General features: G+C 38.2%; 1 protein-coding gene across 2 annotated transcripts in view; it reads left to right on the top strand.

Annotated features, from left to right (window-relative positions):
- Positions 1-19,227: 19,227 nt before the first annotated feature.
- Tinag (tubulointerstitial nephritis antigen) overlaps positions 19,228-23,878 on the top strand; it is an 84,999-nt gene continuing 80,348 nt past the window's right edge. Inside the window, exon 1 of one of the 2 annotated variants that reach the window (XM_050126051.1) lies at positions 19,228-19,832. In XM_050126051.1, coding sequence (XP_049982008.1) covers positions 19,478-19,832 — 355 coding nt within the window. In that variant the 5' untranslated portion in view covers positions 19,228-19,477. The remainder of the gene's footprint in view (positions 19,833-23,878) is intronic. The other variant, XM_050126040.1, reaches the window with a different exon arrangement.

Genomic DNA, 23,878 nt, shown 5'->3' with positions numbered 1-23,878 from the left:
CCTATCCTCTCCTACATAGCTATTGGCCACTTAGCTCTTTATTAAACCATTCAGAATCTGCCTTAGGCAGGTGAGGAAGGACAGACAATTCTTCACACAGTGTGATCAAATATTGTGCAACATTTCCCCCTTTTTGTTGAAATAAAAAGGAAAGGGATTAACTTTAACACAATAAAACTATACAAAATAAGAACAAGTATCTGGTAAGAATTATATTCACCCCGTCAAGTCCATTTGTATTTGGGAACATCAGAGAAAGTACTGTATTATCTATCCTAGCTTGGTGAGTCCACACTTTTATACCTTAGACACTTTCTATTATAAATGGTATTACCATCATAAAAACATCCTTTTAGACCTTAAAATTTTTCTTAAGTAAACAATTTAAGCTTTTTTTTACCTTCACTTTTTTTTATTTTTTATTGAAAAAAAATTTCTGCCTCCTTCCAGCCTCCCATTTCCCTCCCCTTCCTCCCACACCACTCCCCCCCCCCACTCCTTTCCCCATCCCTCTCCAGACCTAGATGGAGGGGGGAGGACCTTGGACTTTCCACAATTTAAGGTTTTATATCTCTCAACCTTTATAAATGTTATAGCTCTTTTTTGAGTTTCTTTTTTGAATTTGGTAAACCAATCAAAAGGTGCCCTAGGTGGGTGAGGAAGGACAGACGTCTTTACATTGTGTGATCAAATATCCTGCAACAGAGTTTGAAATGATGAAAATGAACTGGTTAAGATGATATAGAAACTGTTGGTTCATAGTTCACATGAAAAAGATACAGGGTGGTAAAGAAAGATGGATGAAGGCAGTTTCTGACCTGGAAATCTGAATTAGGGAATTTAGCCAAGGTTATGGGACTTTTATTTCCTATTTTTTTTTTCTCTGTGGCCAGTAGGAAATTGTGCTTGGCAGTACCCTTGAGTTTAGGGGAAAGTGTGTAACCATCCCTGCCTAGTTAAGTATGGCTGGAAATGATGCATGCTACCTCAAAGAAAATCATCAGATATACTATAAGCTTTCTCTCTCTTCTTCGGCAGCAAGCAGAGAGGCCATATGTGAAATTTTGAGCCCAGAATCAACATGCTGAGAACAGTGAATCCTCTCCTGGAGGGCAACTGCTTTGGGATATTGCCCAGTCTAGAAAGGACCTTGTATGCACTAGGAATATATATTGCATACATTTATACTTTGTCACTGTTGTTCCTGAAAATTAGGACTAGCCTATCCAGATGTATGCTGGTAAATAGATGGAGTGTGCATGTCTCTCTATGTGTACATTTATGTGTTGGACACTCATGTGTTCAAGTGTGTGATTGTGTGCATGTATGTGTTCATATAGGTGTGCATTTATATGAATGTAAGTGTGTGTGTATGTACAGTTGCAAACAAAATGAGAGGGGAATAAACAGACACCATATGAATTAGCATAGAAACACTGAGTTCAAGATAACTAATATAGTAAATGAACATATCTAGAATATAGTTAAGAAATATGTGTGATGACTTTGTGCAACTTCTGGACTAAGGATATATGTTTTGAATGCAATCACAGCTAGTGCTGAGTCTCATGGGAGGTGATTACCAACCCAGGTAGCAGAATATTCAGTAAACACCCTCACAAAAGAAAAAAATCAAATCACTGTCATTAACGACCTGCCATTCCCCTCTTCATTGTTATGAAATTTTAAACTCAAATCAGGGATTATATTTGAAAATTTATCCAAGGGAGCCTTCAGTCACACTCATGTAGAACAAACCAATATAGCATTTTCAATAATTATAAAGTGATCTCAATGACATTATTTTAGGAACAGAAAGTAGGATAGCTATTTGGTGGTCAAAATTTACATGACTAAGCCAGACTTTATTATGTTGCAGATGCTGTTGCATTGAGGGACAGAAATATATCGAAGTCAGTTATGAGTTCAGCCTTCCTTAGACTTAGCATCTAGCTCAGTTGTTCGTGTGTGTTCCCACCCAGTACGTAGCTCTTAGACACTTGAAACTCTGTGTTCATTAGGAAAGTGTAAGGTACCGAGGTTCACACCATTATGCAAATGAGACAGAAACAAAGAAGTTATTTGAATTTGCCCAGGTTAGTGTGGTCTGAAATGTTGATGCCTTTCATCTAACAACCTAGATGTATGTGGGTGGGGATGAAGCCCATACTGAACTGATACATTATGTAACCTATAAATAAGTTGCAAAGGTGGGAAAAGGTCAAAACCTCAAGTGAATTCTAAACAGAATACCCTGCAGGATAAAACCAAAGTCCAAATTCAAACGTCAGTTTCCTTGATTCCAAGTCCCTATGTTTCCCTTTTGTCAGCACAGCCTTGCATGGTGAGGATTTCCATCTATGTCCTTCTGTCCATGTTTCTTTCCTCCCTCCCCCCTCCCTCCCTCCCTCCCTCCCTCCTTTCCTTCCTCCTTCCCTCCCTCCCTCTTTTTCTGTCTTTTTTGGTTTGGAATTTTGAAACATCTTAGAAAGATATTGGTCTTTATGTTCTCTCTCTCTCTCTCTCTCTCTCTCTCTCTCTCTCTCTCTCTCTCTCTCTGTGTGTGTGTGTGAGAGAGAGAGATCATTACAATAGTATCCTTTATTATCCTGTATTTCCTGTTTTTTAGCTAGAGCACTGCTAAAAGTAGCTTACATTTCAAGCCAGTGATGGTGTGTGTTATGGTGGGGGAGAGTAACAATGTACCATCTCTTTAACAATATACAGAAAGGTCCATTCTGGTAAAACAAGGAGCTCTGGCCCTGGCTAAAGCCATCAGCAACATCAGCCCACATACATCCGTTTCATCCAGTCTCTCATTTCATCTTGCTCATCTGTTCTGATTGAACACTGTCATTTTTTGAATGGCTTGTTATCATCTTTATGAGTTAATGGCAAGTGAATACCCTGAGGATACCACTCATGAATACAAAGTCTCTTTTATTCTACCTAGGAGACATATAATGCTGCCGAATAATAATAACCCACCAGAGATTAGAATTTAAGATTTGATTCCGCTCAATGTATTTATTATCTGAAGGCGAATGATAGGAAAGGGAGGATAGAACAAGGAAACGATTTAGAGGAAGTGGCAGATACTGACTGCCTATTACCCATCTGGTGCAGAGCCTTTTAATCAGATACACTTTCAATTTATGGACTCTCAGTAAGCGATCAAAATTATACTGCAATTCAAATTATCCATCACCATTAGAAATGGTTAGGACAGTGTTGGGGCATTATAGTCATTGTGTTTCTAGACTCATGGGCAGGAAGTAGGCCCCGTGTTCCATTTTAGAGGTAATTTATTGTCATGGATAACCCTAAATTTTTGAAAAGTAGCAAATGAATACCTAATTGACAAGGCTTATGGGAGAGAAAGGAGTGAAGTTAACATTTGTAAGTTAGATGATGTGTTGATTAATTATGTACAGTTGTGGGTGGTGACTTATTTTTCTCAAAGAATGAATCCTCCATGTTATAATCAATCAAGAGATAGGAAGGCCTGAGCCTATACCACTGGATTTGATAGGCAAGAGATGATGAGAGAGTGACTGACAAATAAACGAGATTTTGCCCCAATAGTTGCCTTTCACCTGCCTGTGTCATTTCCCACATGAATGGTGTAGAGTGTCAATTCTTTATGCTTTCTTGTTGATTTTGTCCTTAATTCAACCAGGAGGAAAAGGACATGGTTCTCTGTGCTCTTTTGCATTCCTCTATAATAAAAAAAAAATAGGGGATAATTCTCATGGTTTGTTTCCATGACAACACTGGATGGTCCTTAAGTACAAGGAACAGGTTTCATTCATCTATATATCCTCAGATGGAGCACCGTACCTGACATACATTTGGGGTTCTGTTTCTTGGGATGAGATGTGAGCTAACAGTTTATTATGTCACTTACTAGTGTATTCTAATCTGCAGCTATTCTGAAACCATTGGGTTAAGATTTCTGGGATGAGATTGAATTTCTAATTGAAAAGACTTTAAGCATCTAGAAGTACTGATGAAGTATGTTTTCAACGATACCATCATCATTCCAGTGATAATTCTGCAGGCTCAAAGCTGTTTGATGTAGACATTAAAGCCAACAAGAAGTCAGGGATTGTTGACACTGTGCTAAGAAGGATTGTTCATGCATAGACATCATTGGGAATTTGCTGATTCCATTAATGTATTTTTGTATATATGTTTCAAAAAGGCTTATTAATTGAAAGAAGATATTTTATTTCATTTTAAGTCATTTTAATGAACTTTATCTAGAGATCTCAGTTTTTAATATTCTCAGTCTCTAGACTTTAGTATACATTAACTTTATATTAGCCTTTGTGAAGCATGATTAAATAAAATCTTAGTCTCAGAAATTGGAGTTCAACCTGAAGATCCAAAAAGCAAAACAGCCAGCTACTGGCTCTTACCTCGACCTCAGTCTGAGAAAGGGATTGCATGTGAACTGTCTCGCCTTTCTTATATTCCTCTCCAAGGCCGAGATTAAAGGCATGCACCACTGGGATTAAAGACATGCACAACATGATTTCTATGGCAACTAGTGTGGCTACTGGGATTAAGGGAGCATGTTACCATAACCTGGTCTATGAGGCTGATCAGTGGGACTGTTTTGCTTTCAGATCTTTAGGCAGTCTTTATTAAAATACAGTTGAAATGCTACTATATTTTCCCTTTTTGTCTAAAAAAAAGAGAAGGTTGTAGCTAATATAAGAACACTTTATACAATAAGTACAATGACCATATACAATATATACAGGCAATAAATACATCAACAAAGTCTAGTCCATTTGCATTTGACAAATTCAGAGAAAATATTTTAAATCCTTTTTTGGTGAGTCCAAAATCTTATACCTAATTAACTTTCTATCATTAATTGCTTATGTGTCTGGTAAACTATAACTATAGCTATCTAATATTCAACTCACTCAGAGACCTAAGAAGAAAATAATATTAACTGAGTAAGCAGGAAGTGCAAACAAGCAAATTCCCAAAAAACGTGAGTAATGACAGAAACAGCATCCAAAGTTCCTCTGCAATTTGGGGACACCCATCTTTGGCCTAAAGGCCTAGCATAAGGGCTTTTCTGTAAAGCAGGATATTTTGTATCGCAAACTGTCTGATGTGGGAATTCCTTAAAGGCCAGTAGCCCTTAAGTTACCTGCCCACTTGGGCATGACCTCTTATACTATTTACGCGGATGTAAAGCATGTGTCCAGCCTCTGTCTTCTGGCTGCAGAATTTGGTTGCTGTTTCCCATTCCAACAGAGCATTGTGATCTGTGAGTCTACCCCTAAATAAATAACCCTCTATTATACTCAAGTCTGAACTAGTGTGGGATTTCTTTTAATCATCCTTCTTCATCTGATGCCCCATGTGGATTCAGACTCCACACTTAGTGGGTGAACAGCCTAAAGGCTTAACCAGTTCGTAGCCTAGAAGGTCTCCCAACAATACCCACTTTGCTTGCTTTTACCTAAGTGGGTTTTTTTTTTTGTAAAACCCCCACCACAGTGGAACTAACTTCATGTGACAACTTGGAAATTTCCCAAGCTTGCGAAGATCCCCTCCCCCACTGCCGTGTTCCTTGCTACGTGACAACTTGTGTAGCTTCTGGTTTGTGCTCCCTGCCCTTGAGTTCTGTGCTTCTCGCTCTGTGTATGGAATTGATTTAATTGCTTTTAATTTGTCAAGCAAAGCATATTTCTCGGTATTTAACCAGTACCAAGGCAGGAAACTAAAATGGCTCAGGACCGTTTGTGTTGCCAAAGGTTATAACACTGCTAGTGACATTCTTAACCACAACACCTGTTAGAGAATAAAAATTATTACACCTAAAACAATTTACCATATTTCATAACAGGTAATTAATAAATTAATAAACTTGAAAGCTATATAATGGCAGACTACATTGACATTGAAACTTCTAGTAACTTTTTGTGCTAATACTATGGATTATATTCTGCATGGCTTATATGGGTATGGTGATACATCCATTTATGGGCTATTGAGACTCAATTTTTTTATTCACATGGGGTTTTAACTTCATACCCTATAATCTACTCTGACAAAGCATCAAGTTCTAAAGGCCCAAAAGGATCCAAAGAAGGTAGATGGATACCTATAGAAATGAATGATCTAAAAGAAATCAAGCAAGCTGTCATAACTTATGGCTTGCATTCTGCATCTGTTAGACAGATGGTAAAGACATGGGCTTCTAGCATTAAGGTGGTACCACACAACTGACTTCAGTTAGCTTCAGCAGTTTTTGATGACAGGCCTCAACTGATGTTTACCTGTTATTTCAGAAAAGATGCTAAAATTTTAGAACAAAGGAGAAAAACAAAAAGACATGAGACTTCCCAAGATCAAATTCTTGGTGTGGGCACTTATGCTGACCCACAGGTTCAAGCTCTTTACAATGAACAAATCTTGTCCCTATGCCACAAAGTTGTCTTAGATGCTTGGGACAGGATTCAAGAACTAGAAAACAAATTGAATCATATACCAGGTTTAAACAGGGCCAGAGAGAACCCTTGTTGACTTTTTACAAAGATTAACTAAGGCTGTACAAATAGGAGTAACAGACAAAGATGCTAGACGAGTACTTATTGAATCTCTGGCTTTTGAAAATTGCAGCTTAGAATACAAAAAGATACTTGGGCCTTTAAAAGTTAGATAAGCACCTATGGATGAACAGATCCTGCATAAAATGAACATTGAGACATTTGACTATAATACTGAATCTTAGGCAGGAGAAGCAATTTCAACAAAATGAGGAGACATGTAATTGCCAAATGTTTTAATTGTTGTAGAATATGACATCCGAGAAGGGATTGTAGACAATGAATTCCTAGAAATAATGTCTCTTCTGGGAATGGCTAGAATGGGAGGACTCTGCCTTCAGGTATATGTAGAATATGTGGCAAAGGTCAACATTGGACTAATGAATGCAGATCAACAAAAGACAGACAGGAAACCCCTTGAGTGGTCTCTTATAGGCCTCCAAGTCAAAAGTGACCCAGTCATTACCAGTCACTGTGGAGGACATGTCTCACCAGGAAAATTAAAAAAATCCAGAGCCTTCTGTAAAAGACTATACTGTTCTGGATGATGGAATAAACATGGAGGATAAATCAGAATTCTGATGGGAAATAGGAAGTGTATATTATGGCAGACTTCTATAAGTGATCAAAGACCAAAGTTAAAAGTGTGTATAAATGGTATTGTAATTGTTAGTTTGACAGACACAGGTGCTGACATGAGTACCATTACTCAAGAATCTTGGCATCCAAATTGGCCTTTTCAAGAGGTAGATGTTCAATTACTACAAATTGGAACCATATCTTAAGCTAAACAAAGCATGAGATGGGTTGACTGCATATGGCCAGAAGATCAGAGAGGAAAGCTGAGGCCATATATGGCTAATATTGCAGTGAATTTGTGGGGTCATGACCTGCTACAGCAATGGAATACCCAGATTAACATTCCTGCAGTCTCAAGAACTCATAATTCTGGGAAGGATAATATAAGGCACTATACACAAAGATCACTAGCCATTCATGCTGTACAAAAATACAAAGCATCTAGCAATCCTTTAGAGATACCAAAAGCCTTACCATTAAAATGGTTAACTGAGAAACCAATATGGGTTAAACAGTGACCTGTAACTGAAGAAAAACTGAAGGCTTTAGAACAGCTGGTATAAGAGCAACTAGATGCTCGACATATAGAACAATCAACCAGCTGTTGCAGAGGAGCCACTTGTTTTTTCACCTTCCCAGAACTGAAATAACCACACAGAAACTATATTAATTAAAACACTGCTTGGCCCATTAGCTCTAGCTTCTTATTGGCTCTTACATTTTATTTTAACCCATCTCCATTAATCTGTGTATTGCCACGAGGCTGTGTCTTACTGGATAAAGTTCCCAGGGTCTGTCTCTGGCAGCTCCATGGTGTCTCTCCTGGACTCCACTTCCCCCCCCCCCAGCATTTAGTTTTATTTTCCCCGCCTACCTAAGTTCTGTCCTATCAACATGTCAAGGCAGTTTCTTTATTCATTAACCAAGAAAGGCAACACATAGACATAAGGACCTCCCACATCAACCAGTCCTTGCAATTATCCTGTATTTGTTGTTAAAAATCCTGGTAAATGGAGAATGGTGACAGATCTGAGAGTTGTCAATAAGATAATTTAACCTAGGGGCCCTCTACAATCTGGAATTCCTCTGCCTTCTCTATTACCAGACAGTAATCTTGAAACTTAACCATCATTTTAGTTCTACAGGATCCCATAAGAAGAACATCACACCACATTGGGTGCCAAATGAAGTACGATTAAATAAAAGCTCGGGGTCAGATTTGGGATTTACTCTGAAGATTTAAAAAGCAAAACAGCCAGACACTGGCTTTTACCTCAACCTCAGTCTGATATGGTGATGCTGCCTCCTACTCAGAAGGGGACTGCATATGAGCTGTCTTGCCTCATTTTATATTCCTCTCTAGGGCTGAGATTAAGGGCATGCACCACTGGGATTAAAGGCATGCACAACCTGATTTCTATGGCAGCTAGTGTGGCTACTGGGATTAAAGGTGTTATGTCATTGTGCCTACTGGGATTAAAGGTGTGTGTTACCATAACCTGGTCTCTAAGGCTGACCAGTGGGACTGTTTTATTTTCAGATTTCAGGCCGTCTTTGTTTATTAAAATGCAGTTGAAGTGCCACTGTGCTTTTGAACACTGATCTTTTGCAAGCGCAGAACTTTCTGCCTGGTTCCAGCACATTTGCCTGTGCTGTTTTATTTAATCTTCAAAGATGCACTATTAGTTTGACATTATACTTCCCACTTCGGTGTTTGAGGCTGTCAAATCTATAAGGATATCATTAACTTGATCAATGTCCCCTGGCTGGTAAGGAGAAATTGAATTCAAGGCTGAGAACCATTCTATTATATCATGTCTCTCTAAAATAGGTTTATGAGGAATGTTGGAATTTTCATATAATTCGAAGAAAGAATTATAAAACATTTTAGAAGAGCTTTTGTGGTATTAAAATATAATTCTTTTCAGTTGACTCTTATAAACACACTTGCTGTTTAAATATCTTAATGACCGAGTCATGTGTCTCTGAAAACAGGTAACACCATTCGTTTCTACAGCTTTCAATATCAACAGTATGCTGAGAGCTCCCAAATCTACACTCTGGCAAAGATGGAAGTTTCTCATTAGACATCTCCATCTGGATAACCCAGCAGAAGGTTAGCCTGGGTACATGTCAAACTGAGTTCCTTTTTGCCTTAAATTGCTTTTTTCTAGCTCCTGCCACCTACTATCTAGTCATTCATGCAAGAAAACTAAACCTCATCCTAGGTAACCACCATTCTCTTTCTGTCAGATCTGAGTTACTTTAACAATCCTCAGCTTCTTACTGTGTCTCTTTATTCTAGGATCACTTCTCAAAGGAAGGTTCTCATTATCTTTCACATCAAGTACTGCAATATTTTCCCAGTCCATCTTCTAATCTCTAGTTTAACCATTACAGAACCTGCCCTTTATTTTGATGAGAAGGTAATCTATTTAAAAACAGCATTCTACCATATAAGCTATTGTACACCAATAATAACACTTGGGAGGTTGAAGTAGAGGGATTGTGAGTTCATGGACCTGAGATACATAAACAAATTCTTATCCAAAATAAATAAATAAATAAATAAGTAAAGATTTATCTTTCCTTTTTTGAGAGTATATTATAATTACACGTCTTCCTCTGAATTCTCCCATATGTTCCTCCTTGTTCTTTCAAATTCATAGGTTTTTAAAATTATGTTGCATGCATATATGTATTGGTAAATACATATATATCCATGAATATAATCTGTTTAGTATATAAAATGATTCTTATATTTGTGTTTTCAGATCTGGTTATTTATTTGTTGTTTAATTTTGGAATTTTAATTTAAATACTACATTTTCCCTTCCTTTTTCTCCCTCCAAAACCTCCTATATAACACTCCCCACTATTCTTCAAATACATGGGCTTTTTTTGTTGTTATTGTACGTATATACATATTTGTCTATGCACATATATTCTCAAGTATAACTGGTTGAGCCCATGTAATGTTAGTTGTGTGTATGTTTTCAGGGATGACTGTTTAGCACCGGACAATCAATTTGTGTAATCTTCCCTGGGAAGGACCATCTCTTGTGCTTCCAGCTTTATTCAGTTGCCAGTAACTCTTTGTGTAGGGTTGAAGTTTTGTGGGCTTCTCTCTGCGGAGTTAGTCATGTTCATTGGTGTCAGCCTTATTCAGCTCAGGTTTGGCTGTCCACATTGGTAAGATCTTATGGGAATAGCTCCTGATATTACTAGGAGACATGATCTCACAGAAAACTCCCTGATTCTCTGTCTCTTGCAATCTTTCTGCCCCCTCTTTCACAATATTCTCTGCATCTTAGGTGTGGAAGCATTTTATGAATGCATCCATTGAGACTGACTTCATAATTCTGCATTCTGAGAGGTTGTGGTTTTTTTTTTTTTTTGAGTGCTCTCCATCTCCTGCAAAGAGAAGTTTCCTTGATGAGGGATATAAAGACAAATATTTATAGATTGAGCTTAGGTATTATGCTGGTTTAATAAATCAGGGATTGTAGGTTCTTCTTCAATAACCATGATTTCACTAGCACTGAGTAATTGACTAGATTTACAGTACTAGGCATGGTATCCTTCTTGGTAAGTGGGTCTTAAGACTAATTAGAGAGCAATTGATTATTTCCAGGTTTGTGTTCAACTACTGTATTTATAAGGTTATTTTGACATTTTTGTTCATTGACATGTTCCATAGGCATTATAACTGGTTAGCTGTTGGTTTCTTCCCGCCTTTGGAAGCTGCATGGTGCCTTTGGGCATCATAAAAGGACACATTCAGATCAAGGGTGTCTGTGTCATGTTCTGAAGTATATTGTATCTTTAGCAACAGGGACTTAACTTCTACATCTGGATAGCCAAGGGCAACAGCAATAGACTGTGTGTTTGGAGAGTCTCTTAGATAGCCCTGTCCAACAATTCAAAAGAGGGTTTCTCAGTCTGGTATTGAGGTATTTGTTAGGTGGTCTTTGGCTCTTGGAGGGATCACTTGACAAGAACTGATTTTTTTATTGATTTTTTTTTATTGAGCTCTACATTTTTCTCTTCCTTCCCTGCCTCTCCCCTCCGCCCTTCAACCTTCCCCAAGGTCCCCATGCTCCTAATTTACTCAGGATATCTTGTCTTTTTCTACTTCCCATGTAGATTAGATCTATGTAATTCTCTCTTAGTGTCTGCATTGTTGTTTAAGTTCTCTGGGATTGTGGTTTGTAGGCTGGTTTTCTTTACTTTATGTTTAAAAACCACTTATGAGTGAGTATATCTGATAATTGTCTTCCTGTGTCTGGCTATTTTTAAATGACATTTTGATTAAATGACATTTTGACCTTATTCTTGTCTTGTTAGAAATTTTTGATAATTTCTTGTCTCATAAACTCTTTCTTTTGAGGCAGAGGGATTGTATATATGGATGAAATTGTTAAAGAAAAACAGGAATATTCATAAAAGATGAATTTTTTGGTTACAAATAACTAAACTTCCTGCTGCTAAATAAAAAATGAATGTTTCATCAAAATATTATCATTTATAGAATTAAAAAATGTTGAAAGTGTATAAGTCATGATTAAGTTTGGGAGTGTTGTAACTGAATGATCTACTCTGCAATCAATATAGTCACTCTCCTTTGGGATCTGGGTGCCTAGAGAGAATATCAAGTTTACCATGGGGTAGGAACCTTCCTGAGATGTGGTTAGGGTAAAGACCTGAGGCTAACAGTCTCCGAGAACATCAGGATTGAAGTAGAGTAGAAAAAGCCTCCAGGGAAACTACGTGCTGTTACATAATGGTAGCAATAACAAAACAGAGCAAACTTTTTATTTTTCAAGCTCCCATTTCTTAGGACATATATGTCGTTCAGGGTCCAGCTATGTGGGCCAACCAGCTTTGCAGCGCTGCTGTGTGTTATTCTTCTTTTCTCTAGTCTACAAATTGCATAGCAAACAGCCTACTTACTTTTCAACCCTCATGTGTAATATCACTTCGTGTTGTTTTTCTTATATCCACCAGAAGGAATAGACAGAACACTCTCTTCGCCCTTGTGAAAACCTTTTAAATGCCCAGCAATAAAAGTTAAGGGGGGGGGTGTCACTGAAATGGGTTCTTTATGTGTTTCTTCTTGGCTACATTGGGCTTGTCTTTAAGGATTAGTATCATTAATCTTTGTACAGCATTATGTGGCATGGCATCTGGAACATGCTTAAAATTAACCTTTTTTTTATATTTATTGGGAGTCAGCTCCAGGCAAACACTCTACTTGGTGAGCTACATCCTTAATACCCAACATTTTTTTTGAGGAAAACCGAGTGACTAATATTTACCTTCTTCAAAGTATTATAACGCTTGAAGTGTTGCGAATATTTAGTTTGAGATAGCAAACCTATTTCTTCTTTTCAAGTGCTTCTTGTGAAATGAAGTACTAATTAAACATTTTCTTAGCTTAGAATATAAATTCCACTGTTTTCTCCATTACTTCCATTCCAATATATCGAAATTCAAGTTGTGAAGTGAAACATTCTGACTCATATATGGAGCCTTGCTCTGCAGAGAGCTTTCCATTGGCCTTTTCTCTTCTGTTGTTTTGTCTTTGCTACATTGTTTGCCTTTATGCAGTTCTCTTCATTTTCTATTTAATTTTGACTTTTTGGGGGGATTTGTGATTATAGAATTTGAGTGACTGCTCCATAGTCCACAAGGAAACAAAAGTTAGCCATACTGTCTATTTGGGAGATCAATCAACAAGAGTAGAATCCAGGAAGAAGGTGAAGCAAGGTTTCAGGGACTCTCTTCTTTCCAGGCTCAGAAGATGTCATATTGGTCTATTAGAAGTTTCTGTGTTGAAGACCTAGCTTATCTTAATATACAGTTTCACAAATTAAAATGCCATATGCTCTGTGCTGCTGCCTACATGGGGGAAGAAGAGGTTGAAAAAAAAAACAAAAGGAAAGTGGTACCCAAAGTATCCACGCAACTGTAATGAGATATGAGGAGGCTATGAATAAAACTGCTAAAAGCTCAGTTCTCAGCCAGTATCCTGAATTGTACTACATGATCCTCTTTTGCATCTTAGGAGGGTCTATGAAGTTTTTAATATTTTTCTATTTTAATCAGCATTTTATAATTAGATATTAAATCTGTATTAATGGTCATAATTCTGCAGGAGAATATCCTTTCATCCCGTGAACATTTTTATAACACAACCAATCATTGAAACCTCACTATTCTTTCCTAAATCTCTACCTGTGCCACCAGCCTCCATCATATTCTCTCTTCCTCAAAGACCACTAGCTTGGAAAAAGATATGTAACATGTCTTTTCTGATATCATGGATGGAGGCCTGGCTTCAGACAAGATTCTCAGACAGAGAACAGATGGAGCAAAGAGATGTTCTCTAGGCCTCAATATTTAGTTGATGAGTCTCTGTGTGAGGAAAGATCCCTTCACTTGCAAGTCTCTAGATGTCTTTCCAATCCAACCAGTCTTCATCAACTCAGGAGCCATCCTGTGTCTCTTGTCAAGAAAAAGTTGAAGCCCAGAATGCTGAAGTGAGTCACATTTCCTATCTTCCCTTACTGAAAACACTTCCAATCAGTTAATTACCAATACTGATAGAATGTAAGCCACATAGGTCTGCTATTTTATCAGGTCCACTTTTCTGTTCTCTCACTCTGTCTGTCTCAAAACACTTTGTACCACATCAAAAAAAAAAAAAAAAAAAACATCAATTCCTGACACAGACACAGATAAGGACAGGTGGTTCTCCTTGCATATCCATGGCATTTCATCAGTCACTTTCACGATGAGGAAAATTGTTGGAGGTCTATTTGCTGGAACTTCACAGATGCCCAAAGTGAAAATATGCATGTGTCAGATTCTTTCTTTCTACTCTAGGATGCATAGTACTGTCCCTATCCACTGTCCACTAAGCAAAGGCAGCAGGTCTCCACAGCCAGGACAATGATAATGTTACCAGACATTCCCTAACTCCTACAGATGAAATCACCCTCTGCTGACAACTACTAGCTTAAGGGAATCAAACTGTAGTCGAACATGTATTTCTGAAAAATCTTCATAACATTGGTCTAGGTAAATATTTAACAGCATATTCTATGTTTTATTCATATATTATATATATGAGGCATGAATGTAGAATGAAGACAGTCTGGGGAAATGAAAGTGACCAATGAAAAGGGGAGAGGAGAAAACACAGGGTACCAGTATCAAGAAATCTGGTATGGTGTAAACTAACAGTCTTCATGGCCTATTTTGACCCCACCCATTTTCAAGCATATTTTACAGATTAATCCTGCTGTCTGGGCCAAGACCAACCTACAGAGCATTCTCTGGATAATACCATCACCTGGAGAATAAGGATAATCAAGGCACTTGATATTCATATATGCAATTGTCATAATGAAACCCATTAATGTTGTAGAGAGTGGTCCACTTTTTTTGTCTCGGCTGCCCGGCTAGCTTACACCTGAAATAACCACATAGAAACTGTATTAATTAAATCACTGCTTGGCCATTAGCTCTAACTTCTTATTGGCTAACTCTCACATATTAGTTTAACCTATCTCCATTAATCTGTGTATCGCCACATGACAGTGGCTTACCAGAGATTCTAACTGGTGGCCATCTCTGGGGAAGAATCCATGGCTTCTCTCTGACTCTGCTCTTCTTCACAGCATTCAGTTCTATCTTCTCTGCCTACCTAAGTTCTGCCCTATAAGGCCCAAAGCAGTTTCTTTATTCATTAACCAATGAAAGCAAGACATAAACAGAAGACCCTCCTATACCACATTAAAAAATTTATGGATTAACTATTGAGGGAGAATTTAATTCTTTGTTAAAATAAAAGGAAAATAAATAGGAAAGACACGAATAAATGTTTCTTGAAAGAATACAAATAAATGGCCAATAAATACAGAAAACATGGTTAAAGTTATTAATTATTACGTAAATAAAAGATAAAATCATGAGTGGTTGTGGCAGTTTGGTGTAATTGGCTCCTATAATCTCATAGAAATGAACACTTTTAGGAGATATGGATATGATGGAAAATGTATAGTCTTGTTGGAGGAAGCATGCCACTGTGGAGGCTGGCTTTGAGGGTTCCAATGCTCAAGATACTACCCAGTCTCTCAGTTGATTGTCTATTGATGTGGGAGTGTCATATATCAATCTGTTGATTTCATTGGTTAATTAAAGAAACTGCTTGGCTGGCCTCATAGCTTAGAATATAGGTGGGTGGAATAAAGAGAATAGGATGCTGGGCGGAAGAGGAAGTGAGGTCAGACTCTGCACTGCCATCCAGAGGGACCGGACAGCCGCCATGCTCTGCTCTCCCAGGCAGCTGCAACCCACGATGGACTTAGGCTAGAATCTTCCCGGTAAGCGCACCTTGGGGTGCTTACACGCATTATTAGAAATGGGCTAGTCCAGGTGCGAGAATTAGCCTGTAAGGGCTAGAGTTCATGGGCCACGCAGTTCTTAAATGAATACAGTTTGTGTGTTGTTATTTCGGGCATGAGCTAGCCAAGCGGCCGGGGTGTTGGGGACGCAGCCCCGCCGCTTCATATTTCAACAGTCTATTGCTTGCAAGATGTAGGACTCCCAGCTATTCCTCCAGTACCACATGTGCCTGCCTGCTGCCATGCTTCCTGCCATGATGATAATGGACTGTAGCTCTGAAATTCTAAGGGAGCCACCCCACCTAAATGTTTTCTTCATAAGAGTTGCCACGGTCATGATGTCTTTTCACAGCAGTAGAAACCCTAACTAAGACAGAAGTTGGTACCAGGGATTAGGGTATTGCTGTGGTAGACCTGATCATGTTTTTATTTGGAGAAACATGGGCTTTGGGATTGTGTACTATACAAGCAGTTGAACATTTTAAGTGCTGCTTAATGGACCATACTAGTAGGACTTGGAAGACAGTGGCTTTGAGTGTGATTTGATGAACTGTGGGGTGCTCACTTAAGAAGTTTCAGAGGAAAAAAGTTTTAGTATACTACTGAGAGATTGTTATTGTAATATTTTGGTGAAGAAAGTGGCTGCTTTTTGCTCTTTCCAAAGAGTCTGCCTGAGAGTTTTAGGTTAATTCTATTAGAAGAAGAAATCTCAAAAGAGCCTAGCATAGACTTTGTCATGTGGTTACTAGGGTGCATGCTTAAAACATTTATAATAAGGAGTAAGCTGAGTAGGGCAAATTACAAAATGTAAATTTTGAGGAAAAAAAGAACACCAGGAAGTGGAATGGAGCTAAATTCTGTGATCAAGGAGATAAATGGATTAAGAACTGGAATAAAGAGAGGGGTGAGATCAGGGCAAGCTCCCACCTGACTAAGTTTCCAACTCGTGGAAAGAAACTAAAGAAAAGCTAATAATAAAAGATGGTGGGGCACACCTTTTATCCCAGCACTGAGAATGCAGAAGCTGGAAGGTCTCTGAGTGTGAGGCCAGCCTGATCTAGAGATCCAATTTTAGGACAGCCAAGCTTGGCAGTAAAGGACAAAATGTTGGTGAAGATGTAATTGAATAGGGGCCATACTCCAACCTTATAAAGCAGCAGAACTTGGTAGCTTCAGTCACGTGGTTCTGGTTGAGAGCTAAAAATAGAAAATAGTGAAATAAGTGTGTTGCAGTCAACAAAACTAAATGGAGTTGGAGATCTAAAGAGTGTTTCTACATCATTTATCAAGATTCAGAGTTTGGAGTTTCCCCAGCTAATATTTTTGGTTTTGCTTTGTTCCAATATTTTCTCACTATGCTCCCTTTTATACGTTTGGAATTGTAATGTATATACGGTGACATTATATGCCAGAAGTATGTGATCTGTATTTTGTTTTTGATTATAGTTAAGAGATTGCATCAATCTCAGAAGAGACTTTGAATGCTAGGCTTTTAAACGTAGTTGATACTGTAGACTATGGAGACTTGAAGTTGGATTAATGTGTCTTGCATTATGATATTGTTAGAAGATTATATGGGCCAGGGAGTAGAATGTGGCAGTTTGAATGTATTAGCTTCCATAATCTCATAAAGAGTGGCACTATTAGGAGGAATGGCTTTGATGGAGTAGGTATGGCCTTTTTGGTGAAAGTGAGTCACTTTGGGGTAGGCTTTGAAGTTTCTTATGCTTAGGATACTGCACAGTGTCTCAGTTGATTTTCTACTGTTTTTAAAATGTTTGATTCTCAGCTGATTTTCCACTACCACATTGTCTTGTCTGCCACATGCTCCCTAACATGATGATAATGGACTGAACCTCTGAAACTTTAAGCGAGTCATCCCAATTCAACATTTTCTTTATAAGAGTTGCTATGGTCATGGTGTCTTTTCACAGCAATAGAAATCCTAATTAAGACCGTGATCAACTCATATCTGCTAGGATGGTTACAATCAAAAGAAAAAATTAGCAAATATTCATGTTGATATGGAGAAAAGGGAAATTGTATGCTGTTGGTAGTAATGCAAACAAAATGGAAAAAAAACAATATAGAGATCCTTCAACAAAAAAATAAAACATAACTATTAGATTATCTGCCTTGTATTGAGGTGTGTGTGTGTGTGTGTGTGTGTGTGTGTGTGTGTAGTATGTATACAAAGATTGTGGGTATATCCACAAAAGAAATTAAATTGGTATGCTGAAGAAATACCAATATTTAGAATTAGCAAGTGTAAAGATGAGGAACATTGAGAGAATTAATTCCTCACTCCAAACTTCTGTTCTGTGGTAAAAGTAGTAGTTGCATAGTTGTCTTCTTCTTCTTCTTCTTCTTCTTCTTCTTCTTCTTCTTCTTCTTCTTCTTCTTCTTCTTCTTCTTCTTCTTCTTCTTCTTCTTCTTCTTCTTCTTCTTCTTCTTCTTCTTCTATTTCTTCTTCTTCTTCTTTGAGGCATGCTCTCATATGTCCCAGATTATGTAGCTCGTGATGGTCTTGAACTCCTAATGCAAGAGCCTCACCTCCTGAGTTCTGAGTATCACCACCACACCTGAGTGATTGGGTTCTAGTGATAGTACCAAGGAGCTCATACATGGTAGGGAAGTTTGGTGACTCAGCACAAGGCAAAAGGCGGAATCACCAGCTACTGGTCAGGAAGTAGGATGGGAGATAAACCAGTGATACCAAGATGGTGAAGAATCTTTTAAACATATGGGAAGAATTACACTTGTTTTTACCCAGACCGTTGACTACTTTAAGGAAGTGACATATTGAGGGAGAGGATGAGGAGAATAAAAGGCAGAGCAAGGTCTGGAAATATGCAGTTGAAGGGGCTAAGTTATGAACTAGCCACAGAGAAAAAGAACCCTTGTTTTATGGGGAAATATTTGAGAGATATATAAGTAAATAGTGATTCCCAAGGCCTAGAACCAGTAAATTGCTTGAGGACGCAAGTCTACATTTCTGCCTACTAAGAGAGATCCTTTTCAACAGTCTACTCTGCCACTCTTGCTGAATCATTACCTGCTGGTTATTTATCCCACGTCCAAAGGCAGTTACTGTAGTTAATGAATAAATAAAGCCTGGCAAGATCTGTTGTAAACACATAACTTCTCAGAATAGCAGACATCTCAACCTCTGAGTGTCCCCTACAGCTTCATCCCCCACAGTTGCTTAGCAGGCAGACCTGACATTTCTTGGCTGCAGATGCTTCTCAGAATGTGCAGTTTCTCACTAATGCTAGGTAGAGGGGAGAAGTAAGGTCAAACTCAGAGTACTCTTGCTGAATAGCGCTTTGGCAAGCCTAAAATCTAAAATGCTTGTGGTAGGTAAATGAGTTGCCGATGGGAAATGAAGCCAATGCACGAGTGTATAATTCACTGGAGCTGCTGGTAATGGGATCCATCTTGGCAAGCGACACTGGGAGAGCTTGGATTTAGTCACTATTCAAGTAGGTAAAATGACTAATTGTATCGCTGATTTTTCTGCATGTCACTATACTTTGGGACATGCATATATTAGAGGTTTTCTTAGATTTAGACACCTAGAATTTCTGAGCGACAAGTAATATCCCATGTAGCATTTATTCCTAAGAGTTTAGATGGATTGCTTTTTTGATGATCATACTTTGTAAAATTGTATAAAATATACATTTTTGACTTTCGATAAATTATAGTAGTCTATTTCTAACACTTATATTATCTTGTGCAAACACCGAAAGTTTTTATTAATGTTTAACCATAAGAAGCTCAAGTAAGGAATCCGTCTCAAGGTCCAGGCTGAGGTTTTCTGATGATTAGAGATCAGACTTCAAGGGAAAAAAAAACCCAAGACTGGAAGCAGAGATAGCAGAAAGTGGAAGCTGAACCTTCGTCTAGAGAATGTGGACCGAATATAAGATCTTCATCTTCTCTTATCTGGTGGCAGAACTCTGTGCCGAGACCCATTCTTTATCGCAAAGAGAAGTGGATCCAGGACCATATTTCCCTAGAAATCACACCATTTCCAAAGGTGCTCGACACAAAAGGGCCATTTTCCGAGGGCAATACTGTAGACTCTTCGGCTGTTGTGAAGACAGAGACGATGCCTGTGTCACTCCGTTCTATGAAGTCAATGCATTGTGTTACTGTGACAGCTTTTGTGAAAGGGAAAACCCTGATTGCTGTCCTGATTACAAGTCATTTTGCCGTGAAGAAAAAGAATGGCTTCCTCTCAAACAGCCTTCAGATCCAGAAGGTAGGTTTTGGGAATGTGTTTGAACATTTTCCTAGTCATCAGGTCTGATAGTTTTATCTATCTTCTTTCTCCTCTCTCCTCTCCTCTCCTCTCCTCTCCTCTCCTCTCCTCTCCTCTCCTCTCCTCTCCTCTCCTCTCCTCTCCTCTCCTCTCCTCTCCTCTCTTTTCTCTTCCTCTTCGTTCTGTCCTTCAGTGGAATGAAAATGATTATTTCAACAAATTTTGTTGGCTTTTTAAAGTTTCTTTGGTTCAAACATAGGGCTTCTGTACCATACTGGCACCACGGGGAAAGCTCAGGTCTGAGTGTAGTAAGTATGGATTTGGATTCTGTTTTGAAATTTCTTTCAACATACATGCTGTTTAAAACTTTCAGTTATGCACTCGTTGTGACTCTCAAGCATTTGAGTGTAGCTTTCATAGAGAATTTTGTGAAATTTACAAAGCTGATCATTGGACATTATCCCCATGTAACATTTTACTTATGTTTTGTCAGGCTCATGAACCTGTGGCATTAGAGGACATGGTATCAGCAATTACATTAAAACAAAGTAAAGCAAAATAGAACTAGGCACTATCCTTACCTAGGGATAATAAATTCTTCAAGTATGTTTTTATCTTGTTTCACCACGTTAGAAATTTTAAGTCTACTGGAGAGAGGGGTGTGAATGTGATTCAGATGGTAGAATGCTCACTTAGCTTGTATGATGTCTTGGGTTTGATCACATGCACCATACAAGTGAACACTGGTAGCCCACTTCTGTTAGCCTAGCACTCTAGAGGTAGAGGAAGGATAATGACATGTGCAAGGTGACCCTCAGCTACACAGTGAGACTGAGGACAGACTGAGCTGCATGAAAGCCTATCTTTATTTTATTTTTATTTTCTAGTTTTCTAAGACAGGGTTTCTCTGTAGCTTTGAGGCCTGTCCTGGAACTAGTTCTTGTAGACCAGGCTGGTCTCGAACTCACAGAGATCCACCTGCCTCTGTCCCCTGAGTGCTGGGATTAAAGGCTTGTGCTACCTCTGCCAGGCTATGAGAGCCTGTCTAAAATCAAAATCATTAAAGAGAAAGGAGGGTCACATAGACTAGTCTTGTGAGCATCTAAGACCCAGATAGTAAATAGAAATTATGTGTGGAAAGGTAAGTAGAATATTAGTATTTGCTACCCAGATGTAATTATATGAGAATGGATATTAATTTTCAGAAGTTACTATAACAAAACCCTGTGGACAAATGTACCTTATACACTTCCCTCGATGAAGATTTCATAGCACCAGATCTCTTCATCAGAAGTCTTTGCTTAATCAGAGCTTTATCACACAATTATAAATGGGTCTAGAACTTGGAGTCTCTAAACGACTAGAACTTATAGTTAGAAGGAACTTTAAGACCTAATTCAATATGGAGATGGTATTGACGGCTCTTATTTTCATATTAAATTCACATTGTTTGTAAGTTTTAAAAATGTTCCTTTCAAAATATATTTATCACTTCAAATTGTCCACAGAATTGCCATTTAGTCCAGGTTTTAATTTTACCACCAGACTTCTCAGTAAATGTTTACTTTATTTTACAAAGTGGCAGATACACTACTGTGCTTGAGATATGAAGTCTTCCTTCAATAATTCATCACGTATCACCGTTGTGCCAGGCAATGTGAAAAGTCTTATTGTTATAACATTAGTCAAATTGGATGGGAAGGGAAAAATGTAGGAAATTTACTGAGAGGCTGTGAATAGTGATGTATTCTTTTGAGAAAAGAATGCTTCTATGGACTGAGGAAATAGCTTCAATAATGAGAGCACTTGCCTTGAAAGCCCTACCTCCTGCCGGGCGATGGTGGCGCATGCCTTTAATCCCAGCACTTGGGAGGCAGAGGCAGGCGGATCTCTGTGAGTTCGAGACCAGCCTGGTCTACAGAGCAAGTTCCAGGACAGGCTCCAAAGCCACAGAGAAACCCTGTCTCAAAAAACAAATAAACAAAAAACAAACAAAAAACAAAGCCCTAACTCCTGTGTTAGACATCTAGAAGCCACATAGAAAACTAGGAATGGTGGTATATGTTTATGGTCTCTTGACCAGAAAGGCAGGGGTAGGAAGATGTCGGGGTTCAGTGGCCAGCTGGTCAATTATACATGTTCCACAACAGAGACAGACCCTATCTTAAAAGTAAGATGATAGTTCCCGAGGCATGACATTGAGGTTAAACTCTGATCTACACACACACAAATATGTCCATGCCCAAGAACACACACACAAATTGAGAGAATTTTAATATGTAGAATATTAATATATTAATAATAGAATATGTGAGAATATTAATATGTAGCCAGCTATATGCCTTCTGTCTCACTGGATGATGACCAAGCACAAACATTCAAGATGCCACATAATAAAGAAGGGGTTGAATTGGAGAACAGTTTGCACAAGAATGTTACAGATCTGAGCGTGAAGACCACAGCTCTGTTTAACAACTGGAAGGAAGCCATTGTTTTAAGATAGTCATGATGAGGGAAAGGTGGGGGACAGGAGATAAGTTTGAGAGGTGACTATAAGTTATTGTATGTCAGATCATTTAGGTCATGTTGGGCATTTGGAATCACATTTGTTTACTAAAATTTATCAAGAGATGCTACTTTGGAATGGGTATGAAGTGTCTCAGAAGTGTAACTATGTAATCAAAGAGCTTCCCATTCTCAGAGGACTCTCACGCTCAGCTGGTGCCATCTTGAAGCTCTTGATAATCTTTAAATATCAGGCCTCAGTCCTAAGTTTTGAGTTTGTTCATCAATTAATCTATGCTTCAGATTTGGAGTTGTATGGGAGGGTGAGGAAACAAGTGGCATGGACAAGCCTCTCAGTAAGTAGGATCAGATGCTGTAAGAACAGGAACTTTGAAAGACATAGTCTTACCCTAGAGGAACTCAAAAAAGTTGATGATACCCGAGGGCAGTATTTGTGAGAGGAATGTACTCAATCAACTAGAACCCAGGACAATAGAACTGAGACATAAGAGATGAATGGGTCATCTAGAGGATGAATGAGCCAGGCGACATTTCAGTGTTTTCAGGGGTTGATGAATTTGTAAGAAACTGTACAGTGCAGAATCAGTAACTAGGCAGGAGGGAAAGAAAGATTAGGTAGGGACACTGAGTACTATGGACAAGTGTTCAAGGTCTTATATTGCATACTGCCTCTCTATCGATGTGTGTCTAGTCCATAGACAGTGATTTTGCAAAGTGAAATATGTTATTTCAACTCTGGATGGAGAGAATTGAGTTAATTAAAGTTATTTAGGATACACTATAAACTTATATGCCATTATAAACCATGTGGACTGATTTTATATATCTGAACTATGAATTTTAAGCTTCCTTCTGTTAAAGACAATGTTGGTTTTTGCTGTTGTCAAACTGCACGATGTCTGAGGGTCTGGGTGTGTCTTTGTGCATGACTGGACCTCTGTAGTGCCCCTTTCTTGTTATTTCCCTTCTGTTCTCTCCGTAATGAATGGGTATTTGCAACCACGGCAAAGTCTGGGGCAGAGTCTCATGTAAAATTTCTCTTTCAAAACCAGTCTTAAAAATTGATAATTTTGATAATTAAAAAATTAACAAAAATTGGATAATTTTTATGTGTCACAGAGGCATAAGTAGCATTCTTCCCTTGTTAGTGTGCATATTTGTAAAGGGTTCTCTAAGGACATGCTTTTAGAAGTTTTTTTGTCATAACCCATAGTAATAAAATTTATAGCAAAACTGGGTTACTATATAATCTTATAAAAATTTTAAATATTATTTGAACTTTGCCATTGTTGCAAATCATCCCATTCTGTTTTACTCTATCGTATAAATAATAATGCTTATCTTAAAAATAAAAATAAAAATGCCTTTCCTGGTCTCAACATACTAAAATAACTTATTTTTATTTAAATTATTCTTTTACAGTGTCATGGTATCATGTACTTTTATCATAGTTTCCTCCAGTTACCCTCTTATTTACTTTCCCAACTCACAGAACCTCTTCTTTCCATCAAACTCACCTC

The sequence above is a fragment of the Alexandromys fortis genome, unplaced genomic scaffold, assembly GCF_014885135.2.
Source record: "Alexandromys fortis isolate MF-2015 unplaced genomic scaffold, M_Fortis_MF-2015_v1.1 scaffold_22, whole genome shotgun sequence".
In the NCBI taxonomy this organism is placed as follows: domain Eukaryota; kingdom Metazoa; phylum Chordata; class Mammalia; order Rodentia; family Cricetidae; genus Alexandromys; species Alexandromys fortis.
Note: the sequence above shows the minus strand (reverse complement) of the source record. Positions and strands in the feature narration are given on the sequence as shown.